This window comes from Furipterus horrens, unplaced genomic scaffold (genome assembly GCF_987537825.1).
Source record: "Furipterus horrens unplaced genomic scaffold, mFurHor1.1.pri manual_scaffold_1, whole genome shotgun sequence".
Classification (NCBI taxonomy): Eukaryota; Metazoa; Chordata; class Mammalia; order Chiroptera; family Furipteridae; genus Furipterus; species Furipterus horrens.
Window position 1 is genome coordinate 95709713 of NW_028327171.1, and position 17886 is coordinate 95727598.

The 17886-nt window shown below is 40.3% G+C and overlaps 2 protein-coding genes across 2 annotated transcripts in view; one reads left to right on the forward strand and one right to left on the reverse strand.

Moving 5' to 3' along the window:
* The window catches only part of TMPRSS7 (transmembrane serine protease 7), a 35764-nt gene that overhangs the window by 10820 nt on the left and 7058 nt on the right, over nucleotides 1–17886 (forward strand). The window contains exons 8-12 of the mRNA XM_090262784.1: nucleotides 3442–3548; nucleotides 8977–9113; nucleotides 14101–14208; nucleotides 16268–16378; nucleotides 17122–17238. Coding sequence (XP_090118910.1) covers nucleotides 3442–3548; nucleotides 8977–9113; nucleotides 14101–14208; nucleotides 16268–16378; nucleotides 17122–17238 — 580 coding nt within the window. The remainder of the gene's footprint in view (nucleotides 1–3441; nucleotides 3549–8976; nucleotides 9114–14100; nucleotides 14209–16267; nucleotides 16379–17121; nucleotides 17239–17886) is intronic.
* Nucleotides 10179–11186, reverse strand: LOC150021521 (histone H3.3A-like). Its single transcript, XM_090262690.1, has one exon. The coding sequence runs from the start codon at nucleotides 11098–11100 to the stop codon at nucleotides 10690–10692; it is 411 nt and encodes a 136-aa protein (XP_090118816.1). The 5' UTR covers nucleotides 11101–11186; the 3' UTR covers nucleotides 10179–10689.

The window sequence follows — 17886 nt, forward strand, 5'->3', positions numbered from 1 at the left end:
GTGGTATAGTGCTCTGGAGAACGTTGAAGTAGGGAAGAAGGCTCTGCAGTTGAGTGAGTGGTGGGGTGTATTAAAGGTAGGAAGTCAAGGATTTGTTATCTTAAATAAGTTGGTCAGGGACAGCCTTCCTGACAAGGGAAACTGCACAGAAATCTGAAAGACATGAGGAAACTAGCCTTGTGTATACCCAGGCAAAGGGAACAGCTAAAGCAAAGGCCCTCAGGCAGGAGCATACTGGCTGCATATGATTTGTACAAGTCAACTAAATATTTTAAATAATATTTAATTATTAAAATATTTAATAATATTTGTTAAAGTTATAATTATACCTAAATCTATACTTAGTGACAATGTCCTGGTGGCATGTATCCTTAAATTATTTTTTATCATTATCTCAAACACTTACAAGATAACTAAAACACAAAGGTGCTGGACTCTTGCTCACTGCCAGAGTCTTAAGGGCTCAGCGCAGCAGAATTTCAGAACCTCAGGTGACTATCAAGTCTGAACGTTAGGGAGAGAGTGAAGGAAAGAGAAAATGAAAAGAAGGGTTGGAGAAGGAAAAGGGAAAGACAGAGAAGGACAAATACCTTATGATGCCACTTACATGTAGAATAGAAAAAAAGAAAACTGAACTTACAGACACAGAGAAGAGATTGATGGTTGCTAGGGATGGGGGTTGGGCAACATGGGTGGAGATGGTCAAAATGTACAAACTTCAAGTTATAAAGTATATAACTCACAGGAATGTAATGTACAGCATGATGACTATAGTTAGTAACATATAGTAAATAACATAGTAGTAACTATGTTAATAATATAGTTCGTCGTCGTCGTCGGCAGCCGTCCGTCTCGAGAGACGATGGTGTAGCTTCTTAAGAGTCTATCTGCACCGCCGAGAATGGCTGTGCAGTCCGACTCGGGAGTGACACGGTATCTGTCTCCTCCCGTGTTGAATCGACATCTTGCGATGACGCTGGAGTGTCCTCTCCAGTGAAGCTGAAGCTACAGAGCCTGGGCAGGGTGATATGGAGGGTCTGCTGTTGCCCATGCAGCAGACCCCCCCTCTCTTCGCAGCTGAAGGATCCAAGGGAAAGACGGAGTCAATACAGCTTGGCTTCAGGTGCGTCGCAGGAGTTGCCGGTGTTGACTACAACGTCAAACCGCCTTAGGGACTCCGGCTCCGGATTTTCTGTCGGGGTTTACTCCCTTAGCCTTTCCCCTGAAGAGGTATGCCGCAAGGCAGCGGAGGTTTTTTGGAATCAGAGTTTTCCTTCTCTGATGTGCCCTGACTGGAAGATCGAACCAGCGACACTTAGCTCGCAGGCCGACGCTCAATCCACTGAGCCAAACCAGCCAGGGTAGTAATAATATAGTTAATAATACTAAATTGTATATTTGCAATTAGCTATGATAGTAGTTCTTAAAAGTTCTCATCAGAATTAAAAATTTTTAACTGTATGGTGATGGAGTTAACTACAATTACTTTGGTCAGCCTTTTGCAATATCTACAAATATCAAATCATGACATTGTACACCTAAAACTCATAGAATGTTTATGTCAATATATCTCAGTAACAACAAAAAAAGGAAGAGATGAGGACTGAATCACAAAGTACTACTGCAAACTTAACTGTACAGTATGTTGTTTACAAAAGACAAAATGAATAAAAAAGTGATTCAATAAAACTGAAAAAAATGGATGAGCAATATCATATCAGGCAGATGTATGGCAGAGGTGCCACACACACCCTAGGCTTGGTTGGAAGTTTTTCTGTCCAGCAGAGGCTTCGTGACCATGGTGGAACAAACTTTGACCCAGGACACTTTGTTATGTCTGGGGGAAGGAAGGTGACTACTGCCTCTCTAGTGGAGACCAGCAGCCAAACCTTCATCCCTCATGCCTTTTATTGAGGAGGATACATGCGAGAGATACAAGGCTAAAATTCATAAATTGTCAATAGTCCTTAGGCATTTGACAGTAACAGATTACACATACCAGTATAGGGGTCGCAGTGACCAGTCTGTGTCAGGGTCCATAAAACATCTTGACCAGGTGCAAGGTTTCATACACTCCTTGCTAGAGAAAGCAAAGCAAGTTCTAAAATATAATGAGCATAATGAGCATCCTTTGATCCAATTCCCATGGCAACCCTCTGAGTGGTTGTCAGTCATGTTCCACACGCAGCCTTATGTTGAGACTCAGAGGCAAGCGCAGCCAGAAAGCTGGCGGTTTGTCATGCTCTGGCCGGGGCTACAGTTCCTTAAACCACGAGGAGTGGTTGCCCACACAGATGTAAGCAAAAAGAAATCAGAGAACACAGCGTTGGTGCCAGGCAATGCTGGAATCAGGACAACAATAACTTTCATTGAGAAAAGGCAGGCAACCTGTAATGACAAGGAGGGCAATCCACAGTGAAGATATAATTATGACAATTGTTTATGCAGCAAAGGATACGGCATTAAAGCTTATAAACCAAAACCTATAAGACATACAAAAAGAAATAAAGAATGCTTAAATAAGAGATATTAATTCATTTTGTTCATGACAAATATAGCAGGAGACAATAAATAAGGTTAGGAAGGATATTAAGCCATACAAATAATGAGGATATTACATACACACAGAGATTATCCTCCTTTTAAAATGACCTTGGAGCATTCATAAATTTGGTCACAATCTTAATAACTTAAAAAATTAAAAGCAGTATAGGCAATAAATAATCTTTACTCTAATTAAAATAGAATTAGAGAACTTGAAAATGGGTGAACCAAAAATTCTACTCTCTGGAAATAAAAGAAGTTTCAAATAATTCTTGGTTCAAAATGAAAATTAAAGCTAAAATTGTGGCATATCAGACATAAAGTATGTGTATGTCATACAGTGCTCATAAAAAGGTCTGGGTGTGTGTGCGTGTGCACGCATGCATATGCCCTCATATGTACATGTACTATATACGCAGCTCCCTTTCTTGTGTGATCTCTTCTAAGAAGACCTAGGGGTGACCCTGTAACTGCCTTTAAAATAACCAGGTTTCATGTGAAAAGGATGCTGATTCATTTCTATTTATCTAAAGAATCTGAATAGTACTTAAACTATATCATTATCATCGAAAGAGAAAAATGTGTACACTCATTAATAAGGAGGTGTTTTCCAAGTTGAGCTCATTTCATAGGAGGAAACTGAAACCTAGAAGTGATCTATTGTCAATAACCTCAGTCAAGCTGGAGCCTGAGAGCTGCTCCCTGAACCCTGGGCTATCTACTTTCCTCTTGGGTTTGCTCAGGGGAAGTGGTCTATGCACCACAGGCCACAGGCCATGAAGAATAAAATGCCCTTAAAACAGCAAGCTGAGGGAATGGGTTCTAAAGAAGAAAATCGTAGCCTGAAACATGTCCTTCAACTGAATAATTTTTCTTACTTATGCTTGTTTTTCGCAGACTCCCCTATCAACTCTTGGCATAGCACTGAAATTCCATAACTATTCAATAACCAAGAAGAGTGTGAAAGGCTGTGACCATGGATGGTGGGAAATTAATGAGCACATGTGAGTGGTTTCCATATCTGAGGAATCTGATGAAAAGCCTTGCTGAGAGGTTCAAAGCCTTGGGTCTCCTGTCCCCAAAGAGTTTACACTTTACTATTTACAGGTGGGAAACAGGAATACATGTACAGGAGTTAAATTACTTGCTCAAGACCACTCAGGTCTTAAGTGATTGAGACAGGATTCAAACCCCTGTTTTATGCTTCCCAAGTCTTTGCTCTGTGCTGCTGGGCTGCGAATATGCACACTACAGTTTACAAAAATAGTTTGGCAGATAAAGTCTTTCAAGCCACGGAGCCATGGAGGAAAATAGTAAATAGGAGTCTTGGTAGCATAAAAGTTAGGAACCATTAGTCAATTCTGTGCGGTAGGAGAGGCCCATTTGGCCTGGTTTTATCCATATGGTGGGTTGCGGCTGCTCAGAGAGAAATCTAGATGCCTGGGCTTCCGGAACCAACAGAGTAGATCCTCATTATCAACCTTAGTTTGTCCTTTAGTTGTTGTTATTGTTTATTTGCTCCTAAAGTTATAATAGGTCTTGTATTAAAATATATATAGGATGCCTTGTCTTGGCAACAGAATAGCTTCTCTGTTTACTTTGAGATAAGAACCCTTGTGAAGTTAGCCTAAGGGATTTGCCTGCTAATTCTTTATTCATTGTTATTCCATGAATAAAATCTTTTCTTTCTAAAAGATTTTCCTGAACAACCGCCTTTCATTTTCTTTAGACTCTTAGATTACTTGCTAAATAGTCATTGGTTCTTTCTTCACTGGAATAGATTCTATCTGATTTAAAGGCATTCTTGGATCAGTTATGAAGGTGTGCCTTGTTCTCTTTTGGGAGTATCTTTGAATCAAAGGTCTATGTTATCAAATGCAGGAGACCTTGGTTCAAATTCTAGCCCTGACATTTAGTAGCTACATTAACTAGGACACATTATTTAACCTCTTTGATCTTTAGTCTGTAAAATGAGGAAATAACTTTAGTTAATACAGTGGATTTTTTTGGTAAACATTCAATGATATAATGCCTATTACACACCAAAAAAAAAAAAAAAAAAAAATTAGCTATTATGATTGTTGGGGGAAAGCCCTGAAGGTCTAAATTCAAGATCCATTCTGAAGAACTGACACATAGCCTTATTCAAATTCATAAGAGCTTTAATAGGAGAAACTTACATACAGTGGTGGCCAGAGGGGAAGAATCCACTCCCTAACCTGGACAGGACAGTGTCCCTTTTTATAGGGGATTAGTAGTAAAACCATATGGTGGGTAGTCCTTAGACCACAGAAAGAACAATGCACTCCTAAATTAACAGATAACATCAGGCATTTATTACACTCTACTCATTCATTAACCTAGTTCCTGGGGACTTGACATTTATCTTTGGGTGGCACTGGCTTTCTGGGTCCTCAGCCAAGCCTGAGGCTACAGAGTTAAGAGTCCAACATTGCCCAGATGCTTTTGCTGCTGGAGCCATATTGCATCTCAGTGAGTTCCCCTACAATGATTCAGAACATTGCTTTGGAAATGACATTGAATGGATAAATATTATAGAATGTGTCCCAAAGCTTTAAGGATACTATGTTTTGGTATTCTAATTAGAGGTCTATAAAACAAATTTTTAGAGATCTTTTGTAAAGTTATGCCTAAGATAGAGCTGTGTTTTGAAAATAAGATACTGTCTTCTCTCTGTCAGGTGGCAATACCTACCACACCTGATTTCTGTATTTGTGGAATCCAGTGAAAGGCCTTACCCAGAGATAAGGTTGGCCTAGCCCAGATATGTTGCCACTAAAGTATGAGCAGAGACTCTGCAAACATTACCGGGAAAGCTCTCTGCCCTAAATACTTCCCCAAAGGGCCAGCTCTTCGCTTTATCTTATGGACTGCCTAAAATCTTATCAGATTCTCTTGCTGCTGGCTGAACCCTTGGGATTTAAAATACCAGCCCTTCCCATTATCAGTCCTTTTCATCTAAAAAGGAAAAGCTCTAATTGAACTAATTCCTGACACCTTGCTGAGAAGTTTATCCTAAGGGTGTTGGGTTTGTCATGGGGGAGGAGGACTTCTGACCCCAGAAAGCCCAGTGATCTTGAGTTGAGAGAGCAGATGGATAGGGTGTGTATGCTCAGGGTAGACTGAATGCAGTCTGTGAACCTGAAAAAATGGAAGGCCTTTCTACAAAAGCAAAGCCCCTGAGGGGAAGGCTGTTGATTTGCTAGAAAGTGCTAGGGTTTAGTATCAGGCAGAGCTGTGTTCAGATCCTGCTTCTACTTGCTTGCTATTTGAACTTCAACAAATTATTTAACCTCTTTTCATCTCAGTTTTCTTACCTGTTACATGCCTGAACATGTAAACAAAATCTTGCTGAGTTACTTCAATTGTTACAGAACCCCTGGGCTGCTCCAATTGAAACAGAACCCATGGACTGTTTAGTTAGAGACCCGACTGCCTGCAGCCAGAATTATAATTTAATACCAGAGTTTAGTGAAAAGAAAAAGAACTGTTTATTTAACAGTTATATAGATTTAGATTATTTGCAGATTTCTGCCGTTAAGTCTTATGTTCTTTAAAACACCCACAAATACATAGTTCTGCCTCCCCCTACCAAACCAGGCTAGTTTTAGAAAAGTTAGAGGAACTGTTTCCCTACTTCCTAGACACAGTTCAGCTTTACCAGTAGCTGCCAATCATTCAATTCTTATTGGGGGAGGTCTTGTCTGTGTTAAGGGGCTTGCCAGCTTTTAATCCAAAAACCTCGTGGATTCCCAGCCTCCTTGTAAGCTGCATGGAGTTTTCCCTTCTTAAAGCAGCATGGTCAGTCCTTTGTAATCAGCATGAAAAGAACCCTTTCAAAAACGCATGGTCAGTTCCCAAAACTGCATGGCCAGCCTCCTCAAAACTGCATGGTCAGTCTGGATAAAAATTCTGCTGCTTATTTTTAAATCCCTGACTGTGTCCTGTGACGCAATCTGCATGGTCCCCAGTTCTGACCATTCACAGAACCGCAGGCAGGCTCTGTGTGCTCTTTCCATACCATCCCCTGGTCCAAGACCCATCCCATCTGCCTGAGGCCTTGGAAGCATCCAAGTCATTTGCATAACAAAGACACTAGCCACTAGCCACAGGCATGTGAAGGCATCCTGAAAGCTTGCTTCCTTCTCCCCATTCCCCAGCCGCAAGCTCTGGGGGTTTTTGGACATCCCCTTTCTGTAACACAATCTTTCACTTTTTAAAAACTTTTGTTCCATTAGGTACCAACATGCTCCATTACCTGCTGTTCCCCTCTAAACTTCAGCCCAGGCATGGATTCAAGAATCCCTTTCCTTCTGACTCTTCCTGAACACTCAAGTGAGGCTCTCTTTGCAAGAAAACTCTAGTAAATGTTAATAGAGAACATGAATAAAATCACTGTAAAACACAGATAACAATCATTGTGCTTTTAGATTACTGTAGTCTTTTAAAAAAATTAATTTTTCAATTACAGTTGATATCCAATATTAGGTTTATTAGTTTCACATGTACACCATAGTGGTTAGACAATCATATACCTTACAAAGTGTTCCTCCTGATACTTCCAGTACCCATGTTGCGGGACATTACTGGTAGCGAACTTTTATTCATGCATGCGGCTCAAAGGAGTAGTCTCCAAAGGTCTGAGCCCCAGGCTGCACACCTCACAGGCTTTTATGGCATTTTGCAAGCAAGTGTGGGAATCAATGCTCATCGGCAGATTGTTCACGGGCAAACGGTTCATTGGTGGATTGTTCCTGGCAAACTGTTCTCATGAAAAAATTAGCACATCTACAGAAACAGAACTTGGCATTATGCCTTTTTCTGATGCAAATATACAAGCAGTTACAGAGACAGAACATGGCGATTATTTTCCCTAACACCATACGTAGTTATTAGACTATTATTGACTACATTTCCTAAGCTGTACTTTTCATCTAACTACCAATCTGTAGTCAATCCTTTCAATCTTTTCACCAATCCCCTCAACCGCCCTTCCCTCTGGCAACCATCAGTCTGTCCTCTATATGTAAGAGTCTGTTTCTCTTTTGTTTGTTTATTTTGTTCTTTAGATTCCACATATAAGTTCGTGTTCTGATCCCAAGATGACCAGGTAGAGTAGGCTCTGGCCTCGAAAGCTTCACTTGGCTTCCCGGTGCCTCTCAGGCACTGGCCTCCACCGGGCCAGGTGGCCCCCTGCAGCTGTTATCGTTTCCTCTTATACGGGGAACTGGTTTATTAGCCCACAAATCGTGAACTTCAGCCAACTGCAAAAGATTTTTTCTTAAATATACTTGAATGTTTTCCTGCTTCAAATGTTGACATCATAGGATACCTGCATGCTCCTGCCACTGAATGCCAGTGTCTGATCCTGGAACACAAGTGATTCCCAAATGCTTTGGGGACCTGGAGTGATTGACAGTCACAGATTCCAGTGGAGGACACCCCGGGCTCCCCACAGAGCTTTGTGTTTCCTGTTTCCTTCTGAGACCTTGTAGGTTTCACCCTGAAAAGAGCCTTACCTACACAGGGCAGAGGCCTAACTTATCATGGATCCCTGTGTAATAAGACTTCATGATTCACTAACCACAGCTCATATAATGAGAATTTCAAACTGGAGTAATTTTTTACTAGTTGATGACAAGTAAGAAAAATTGAGATAGAGAAATATTGCAGATAGACATTACTACTTTGAAATTTTGCCAAGGGCAAGCTCTGAAGTGTGCATCAGATTTCATTTTAATTTGAAGTAATATTGTTGTCTTTTGCTTTAAGTGTTGCTGGGATTCTCTGTGTATTTTCAACCTGCGCTCATGTATTCCATTCTGCTCTGTAGAGAGGTTTGTAGGCAAAGCTAGGCAAAAGCAGGCAATATTACACAGTGACTTACACAGAAAAAGAGTGGGGACTTCTGATTTTGTGTTGGTGAGGAAAGCAAGGGGGAGGTAACAGATCATCAGTAGTACTGCTCTTGTTTTATTTAGCAAAGGAGAACACCTACGGGTCGGCATTACTCACACAGACACTTAGCATAGCATGATAACTGTCAGCTCTACCATAAGAAATGCTTATGCCCTGGCTGTGGTGGCTCAGTTGATAAGAGCTTCATTCCATAACAAAAGGGTTTCGGGTTGGATTTCCCGTCAGGGCATACACCTAGGCTGCCGGTAGGATCCTTGGTCTGGGCCTGTACTGGAGGCAATCAATTGATGTTTCTCTCTCTCTTCCTTCCCCTCTCTCTAAAAGCAATGAGAAAATAAAAGTCCTTTGGTGCAGGTGAGGATAAAAAAAAAAAAAAAGGAAGAAAGAAATGCTTATAAAGCCCAAATGACCAAATCATTAGTGAGTTCATTGTCAATAGAAATGCAATTGAAAGACCCTCAGGGCTGGTGTCTTCGACTCTTGTCTCCTCAGGTACTGTGGCTCCTACATGGATCACCAGACTATTTTCCGAGTGCCCAGCCCCCTTGTGCACATTCAGCTGCAGTGCAGTTCAAGGCTTTCTGACAAGCCGCTTTTGGTGGAATATGGCAGTTACAACATCAGTCAACGTAAGCCTGGGATCAGCTCCTTAGAAAACCTTAAACTGGTAAAAGGAAGCTAATACTTTTTAACTCAACTTGGAGAATTTAAAGGAATGGAAACTACTTTATTTCTGCTGTTTTTATAAAAAATACTACACAAATAAATATATAACGTAAAATAAGTATATTATAAATAATATAGTTACATAGTTACATATTTATTACTGTTATAGTTTAATTTATAAAAAATAATATAATCGTTTATTACTGACTTATAAAAATATTTGAAAAATAACATCTCATGCCCTGGCTGGTGTGGCTCTCAGTTGATTGGAGCGTCATCCTATAACTGAAGGGTTGCAGGTTTGATTCCCAGTCAGTACACATGCCTAGGTTGTGGGTTTGATTCCTGGTTGGGGCGCCTAAAGGAGGCAACCGATTGATGTTTCTCTCCTTTCCCCTCTCCCTTCCTCTCTCTCGAAAACCAATGAAAAAATATCCTCTGGTGAGGATAAAAAATATATAAAATAACATCTCACATTATTTCTTAAATATAGAACAAACCTATTTCTTCATTTATTTTTGCCAGCCATCATTCTTTGTAAATATGATATGTACACCAACATTTGATGGATCGGAGACCAACAGTTGTGACTCATTTGGCCTCTGATATATAGGAAGAGCTGGTTGGTCAGGAGAGTTCAGCTACAGTCCTCAGAATGTCAAACTTCACACTGAGAACTGCTGGGAGTGTCCAGGAAGTGGACACTCCAACATTTGAGGAAAGTTGTCAGAACTGGAGGGAATAGATACTGGCTTGCTCAGAAAATTCATGACGTGTTTTAAAAGGGAAAAATTCAGGGTTAACCACTTAGAACTCCACGAGGATGAAACTTGAGAGAAAGCTCTTTTAGACCACATCCTTTTTTTTTTTCTTCTAATCTCCAATATACCTGCTTCTGGATTTAGAATAGTACACTTTTGAATATGAGAATATTAGTATTTCCAGAAAGGACACAGGTACAGAGAAAGCCATCTTATTATTATTATTTTTTAAACATGTTTTATTTATTTATTTATTTTATAGTTTAATGTATTTTAATAGCAAACTTACAGGAACAGCACAGAAGACAGACAACATTAAAAACATGTACTTGCATGTAGGACAACTCAGTTAGAAAAGTATAGCGAATGGATGGAATCTACTGTATGATAAAAATGCTACAAACAGCATTTAGTTGCCATCAATAAGAAATTTACTTGTTTAAAAAAAATCCAAATGCTGGCATTGTCCAGAAAAATTTAACAGGTTTATTTATATTGTTATAAAGTTGAACTGCTGAAACTTGTTCACTGAAACATCTTGACTTGCATTAATGCTTTATGTCCCCGCATTTATATTAAAAAAATTCACACACAAACGAAAATGGAAAAACTGCCAATACCTGATTTCTGTCCCCTATTTTCCACTTGCAATCATATACTTAGGTACCTTTTGACCCCATGGAAAAAAAATATCTAACGTTCAGAACTACCAATAACAGGAAGAAAAGAATTTTTTTTGTTTTTTTAAGAATGAAATGTTTCCCATCATAGTGGACTCTTAAGCACGTTCTCCACGTATGCAGCGTGCTACCTGGATGTCTTTTGGCATAATTGTTACACATTTGGCATGGATAGCACACAAGTTGGTGTCTTCAAAAAGGTCAACCAGATAGGCTTCACTTGCGTCCTGCAAAGCACCAATAGCTGCACTCTGGAAGCGCAGATCTGTTTTGAAGTCCTGAGCAATTTCTCGCACCAGACGCTGGAAGGGAAGTTTGGGAATCAGAAGTTCAGTGGACTTCTGATAACGTCTAATTTCACGGAGTGCCACAGTACCGGGCCTGTAACGATGAGGTTTCTTCACCCCTCCAGTAGAGGGCGCACTCTTGCGAGCGGCTTTGGTAGCCAGTTGCTTCCTCGGTGCTTTACCACCGGTGGATTTGCGGGCAGTCTGCTTTGTACGAGCCATGGTAGAGAGACCTCTTTAGTTACCCCCCTTTTCCTTCGGCTGGAGCTCTGTGAGCTGAAGGAGGCGCTGGCGTTAGAGAGCGACGGTGGCTGCGAACACAATTAAACATATTTTATTGATTATACTGTTACTATTGTCCCGATTTCCCTTCCCTCTGCTCCCCTCCACCCGGTGGACCCCTCCCTCCAGTTGTCCCCCCCTTTTAGTCCATGTCCATTGGTTGTGCATATAGTTCTTCTCAACCTCTTCCTGTCTATTCCATTCCCTCCTACTATGCTTCTTTATTCCTGTACTATCTCCCTCCCTTTCCCTCTTCCCCCCCTCATTGACCTCCCTCCAGTATGTTCCCCATACCTATAGTTCTTTTTCCACTCTTGTTGCCTTTTTAGTTTGCCTTTGTTTTGATTCCCTAGTTTCTGTTGTTGGTTGTTGTGATGCACTTTTCATTTTAATGTTCATAGTTCTGATCCTCCTTTTTCTAAACCAGTTCCTTTAACATCTCATATACTAGTGGTTTGGATCTAATGAACTCTTTCAGTTTTATTTTGTCCTGGAAACACTTTCTCTGCCCTTCTATTCTGAATGACAGTTTCACTGGATAGAGTATTCGCTGCTGTTGGTTTTGGATTTTCATTACTTTGAATATTTCTTGCCAGTCCCTTCTTACCTACAGGGTCTCCCTTGAGAAGTCAGCTGATAGTCTAATTGGGACCCCTTTGTACATGATTCTTTTCTTCTCTCTTGCTGCTTTTAAGATTCTCTCTTTATCTTTAACTTTTGACATTTTGATTATAATATGTCTTGGAGTGTTTCTCCCTGGGTCCAGTTTTTCTGGAACTCTCTGTGTTTCCTGGACCTGTAAGTCTATTTCCTTCCCCAAGTTCGGGAAGTTCTGCTTCATTACTTTTTCACATAATTTTTCAACTTCTAGTTCTTCTTCGCCCTCTAGCGATCCTATAATCTGTATGTTCGATCTTTTATAGCTGTCCCATAGGTTTCTGAACCTCCCATCACTTTCCTTGCTTTCTGTTTCCTCTTTCCACACTGGTTGTTCGTTCCTTCTCTATGTTCCAGTTTGTTGATTTGATCTCTGGATTTTATTTCCTCACCACTTGTCTCATATGTGTTTTTGTTCTTTTCAGTATGAGTGGCTTTCAGTCCTCTTGTCTTGTTCAAGATCTTTTGTTAATTCTGTAAGCCACCTAATAACTATAGCTCTCAACTGAACCTCTGAAAGGTTTCTTATTTGTTTGTCTGTCAGATTCTTCATCTGCTGCCTGGTGAGCTGCGTCACCGGGATTTTTATAGTTGTTTGCCTCATTTTGACAGATTTGTGCTTTGCTTTGCTTCTTGGGCAAGCTATAGGGGGCGGAGCCCGTGTACTCATCACAACCCGGCGACCGGCGACGATCTGCTACCTTTTTTTTGCCACGCTGTGGTGCTTTGTCATCACTACAGGGCGACCGGTGGTGATCTGCAACCTTTTTCGAGGCGCTGTGGCGCTTTGTGTGGGGGCGGGGGTCCAAGATGGATTCCTGCCGTTATTCTCTGCTGGGAGACCGGGATCCGTCCTCCCGCCTTCTGGGCCTCACCGTCCGAGGCAATGCGGGGGCTGCCTTTCCCAGCGTTGGGGTCGCGAGCTGTTGGGGTTCTACTGCAGCCTGGATTGCTCTTCCTGCCGTGTTCCTGGTGCTACTGCAAACAGCGCCGCCTGGTTTCTCGCCCCTCCTACCTGTCTGACGAACGCTGCTGTTTTATAACTTAGTACGTTGGGCTTCCGTGTAGTTTTATTTTCTGGAATTTCTAGTTATCTTTTGTTTTGAGGTAGTTGTATTCCTTTCTAGTTCTAGAGGGAGACCGAGCGTGTCAGTCTAAGCCTCCATCTTATTTTTAATTGTTTCTTTTTTTCCAAACTATGATTGTTTTGCAGCAGCTCATTCTCTCCACTGTGTGCCAGCTCCTTTGCACAAATGCAGTGTCTTAGTGTTTTCATGCTGCTGTGGCAAAACACCACAGACCGGGCAGCTCGTAGTGAACAGAAATCTATTTGTCATAGTTCTTGAGGCTGGAAGTCCAAGAACAGGCTGCTAGTATGGCCAGATGAGGGCCCTCTTCTGCATTGTAGACATCTTCTTGTATCCTCTCATCGCAGAAAGGTCTAGAGAGCTCTGCGGGGCCTCTTTTATAAGAGTACTGATCTCACTTATGAGAGCTCTGCCCTCATGACCTAATCACCTCCCAAGGCACCACCTCCTAACACCACCACATCTGGCATTAGGATTTTAGCATATGAATTTGGCAAAGGGGCATGAATATTCAGACCACAACAGTGAGGAAGGAGAAATAAATATTGTTTCTATTATATGTAGCTATAAGCCAGTATTCACAATTCAAGACCAGAGATGGAATCTTTAACTTGTAGCACGACTGCAGTGAAAAAAAAAAAAAAAGATGGCTGGCTAAGACGCAGTCACTAATTACTCTAGGTCCAAATTTCTAAGATCTGTGGTTACTCATATATCTTGAGACAGAGATTACTTGAAAATATAATGAAAGGCACAGACTTCTCAGAATAATGCATATGATCATAGAGGATTCAGACACTGGAGTCCATTTATAACTCCCTGACATGTCTAATGACTGCACACTAATTGTGCCTGACTCTCTAAGGCGCCTTCCGGCTTTCACTTTCTTTGTGTCTATGATAAAGCCATAGAGCTGTGCCAAGGTTGGAGGTAGTAGAAGTTTGACTGTACACGTGACCTGGCTGTAATGTTGACTCAGAGTTTCTGGTGAATTTGTTTTATTTGCTCTCTTAAATTCTGCTTCTTTTTTTTTTTCAACTACCTCCTATAACCTAGATTTGATGGAGAAATTATGTTATTACTACAGCTATACTGTCAACTCCTTAATCACTTAACACTCTATATTCCTTTATTAATATGGTCTGGTGACTTTTAGGGACCCACATAAGATTTTCTACTTTTTTATTTTCTGTAGCCTGCCCTGCTGGATCTTTTAGATGCTCCTCTGGCCTATGTGTCCCTCAGTCCCAGCGGTGTGATGGAGTTAATGACTGCTTTGATGAAAGTGATGAACTATTCTGTGGTGGGTAATCAAGCCTTTACGCTAACTTTCTTATGAATGAATAACTTGTCAGGGTCACTGTTGCTCCTGGTGCATATCCTGGATCTTTGCAGCTGTATACAAACTACCCCCAAACTCAGTGGTTTACAATGATCATTTATTCTGAATCATGCATCTGTGGGTCTTCTGAGATGTGACTGATCTAGGCTGGGCTCATTGTGTGGCTCTGCTTCAAGTTTGGTACTTCCCAGGTTAGGGACAGCTTTGCTGCTAATGGCTCTTTTCCTCCTTGACCCAGGGGGATAGTCAGTGCAGTGCCAGAAGCAAAGGAAGGGTCAGCAAAATCATTGGTTCCTCTTAAGTTGTGGGCTTGGAATTGGCACACCGTCCCTTGTGTCATACGCCATAAGTTAAAGCAAGTCAGACAGCTAAGGCCATAGTCAAGGGGCAGGGAAATGTATTCTGCACAGTTTGGGGTCATGGCAAGGGTAAGGGTGCATAATATACAATAGGGAGTGAGGATCTGTGGTTAATAATTTAGTCAAACACGATCTTAAATACAAGAATCCTATTTTATGTATGTATTTTTTTACAACAATCTTATTTTAAAACACAGTTCTTTCATATAGAAAGAATCTTAGTCTGCAGAGAAGTAAACTCAGTATGCTGTGAATAAAAGAATTATTATTAGTTTTTATCTGTATAGTTCACATCAATATCACATTGGTGATGACTAAGGGGTGGGGTATTGGATATTCCTCTTTTGGGCAGAAACATTTATGTTGGTTTTTCATTACTATTTGCGCATCATTTCTGAATCTGTCTCCAGTTCCAGGGAGCAATATGGGATGACAGTTCACAGGATCATGTGACACTATTGGTAATAGTTTCTCCTAACGATCAGAATTTAATTCAACTAATTGTGGTGGTGAAGCTATTTAATCTTTTTTATACTCTTGAAGGAATATTGTAGTTAATATAACTACTTGTGAAAAAATAATATTCATGAAAAAATAATCTTTGACTCTATACCTTTTTTTTTAATTGACAAAACAGAATAAAACCTTTTAAACTTATGGTTGATAGCCTTTTGAATCTGTGGGGTCTTCTATTTATTAAGAAAACAAATACTGACCATTATAGCAATTGAGATTGCTTTTTTTCTTTTACATTGTTATTATTCCTTGCTCCAAAGAAAAGTAATTATTGTTACTTTATAATAAGGGCTGTTTTTTTGTAACCATTATTTCTTATTATGCCATTTTGAGAGCTATTCCCAGGAGTCAACTAAGGACTCTTAGAGGCTTGATGAACTATTTTAGGGCAGCAAGTCCTTTCCCTGCCCCTCATGAGAGATATTCCTGGGGGGGGGGGGAAGAAGCAGATAACAAAAATGGTAACTTTCATAAAACCAGAAATGGCTAAGAAATCATACCTTCTAAGAGTATCTGCTAATATACTGTGCCTATCACTAATATAAAGGCAGTTTTTGAAAATACTTTGGAAAAACTGTGATAAATTTATACTGGTATTCCCTAATTCAGGATATGAATATCTCAGGATAAAATCATTTTAAAGAGAGTTTTCCTTACATATAGACTACAGGCCTGTTTTCCTCTAAGATTTAACATTCATAATTTATTCAGCAAACCTTTAATGAGCGCCTACTATTTGGGCAGAGGCTTGAGGTACACAAAAGAGTAAGGCAAAATCTGCAATCTCAGGATATTCCCACTTTGTTTAGGAAGGTAGATAAGTTCAATTTAAATAGTAGCTTATAATTTTTGTTTTTCTTAAAATAAAATCTTATGCATTTAAGTGTAATTAAATAAACAACCCCCCAGAGTTTAACACATTTACACAAAAATAAGAAATCAGATCTGATGAACTCAAAGTTCTAGAAATTACTCCAAAGTGTAAACATTTACTTTTCTCCATGAATGTGTCAGTTTTGAGGAAAACACACTTTTCATTTTATTTGTCATCTTAATCCTTTGTACTTTTAAAGGGGTGCTGCTCATCAGCAGAGAGTCCAAGCTGAGTCTCAGGCTCATGAACGTTCTGTCTGTTCTCTTTCCAGTGGCTCTCAAACCTGCCTGCAACGGCAGCTCCTCCAGGCAACATGGCCCTCTGGTCTGCGATGGCTTCAGGGACTGTGAGGATGGCTGGGATGAGCAGAACTGCACTCAGAGTGAGGAAGGGCCCTCTGCACTCTGCTGTTCTTTCCTATAAAATCGTCTTCAATCAGAATCAAAATTCCTCTGTGGTATTAGGATAATCAACTTGTCTCAGTTTTTCCAGGACTTTTTTAGTTTTAGTACTGAAAATCCCGTATCCTGGGAATCCTCTCAGTCTTGGACAAAATGGGACAATCTGTCACTAACTGGAGTGGAGTGTGTGTGTGTAAGATTTTCATTGCTTACTTGCTTTTAAAGCTGCTCAAGGCTAAAGGATACTGAAGACCTGATATAGAAGTTGCTAGAAACCATGATGGGACATGGCATTTTTTTTCTAGCCCCTGTAGAAACACACACTGCTAGGGTTGTGAACAAATGTGCTATAATTCATAGTCTGCCCATTTTTTGTTGTTGTTTTTCACTAATGGTATAAAAGGACTGAATATGGTAATGATTTTTGTTCAAAAATTTTCTTGGAGAACAAGGTAATAGCAGAGAGGTCATGGCCTAAAGCCACTGATGGGACTGATTCTCAGCAGGTGTGCCTGCCTGCCATCCTGCCTGTCTGCCTGCCTGCCAAAAGCTCTGCTGAGGTGAAGGGACAGGCGAGTGGGGGGTTGCTTCGCTCCCTCAGTCATGTTTCCCAGAGCAGCAAATACCCAGCCTGTGCCTAAGCCATCCTTTGCAGAGTTCAGTGTCATTTACTCAAATCTGTTTTTGACTAGGAAAAACCCTGTCTTCTTTTGTCCATTTTTAGGCATTCCATGCAACAACAGAACTTTTAAGTGTGGCAATGATATTTGCTTTAGGAAACAAAATGCAAAATGTGATGGGACTGTGGATTGTCCAGATGGAAGTGATGAAGAAGGCTGCAGTGAGTAGCAATACATTCCTTCTGACTTCTTCTATTCCCTCTTCTGTTTTTCGTTTTCATTCCCTTCTTGGTGTGATTCCCCTGGCAGAGGTTGCATCAGGCTCAGAGAATAATATTAGTGAACTGAATCTGAAATCATTCCTTAGAATTAAAAACACTAGAGTAGATTCCATCTTCTTTCTTGATAACAAGCATTAATGCACCAGATGTTTATAATGAGAACTTCAGTTTCTATTAACTCTAATCAAGGAATAAGTTCTTAAATTATTTTTAAAAAACTATGAGAAAAGAAATGCATACTGACACACAGTGAATGACTTTGTTAATTGCACTTTATGTTAGAGCAAATGTAAGTGCTCGTTTTTGTTCTAGCTATGGTTTGAGAACTGTAACCTGCTGTATGTTATTGTTACTCGTGTGGCCTCTACTGTGGCAACATGTTCACTCTACATCCTTATCAATACTATTTACACTGGAAAAAAATTGCTCTGATAACTAACGAGTTTTTCTTAATAGGTTTTCATTAGTCTTGGACTTACAAATTCTTTCCCAAATGCTTTTCTCAAATCAGCACAACCTTAAAGACACCCTCAATTCTGTTGCATTTGGAACTAATCTTTTCCTTTTTACCTAACAATGTAAACCCAT

Coding starts and splice junctions, on each gene's coding strand:
- LOC150021521 (XM_090262690.1), bottom strand. CDS start 11,100: ATGGCTCGTACAAAGCAGACTGCCCGCAAATCCACCGGTGGTAAAGCA.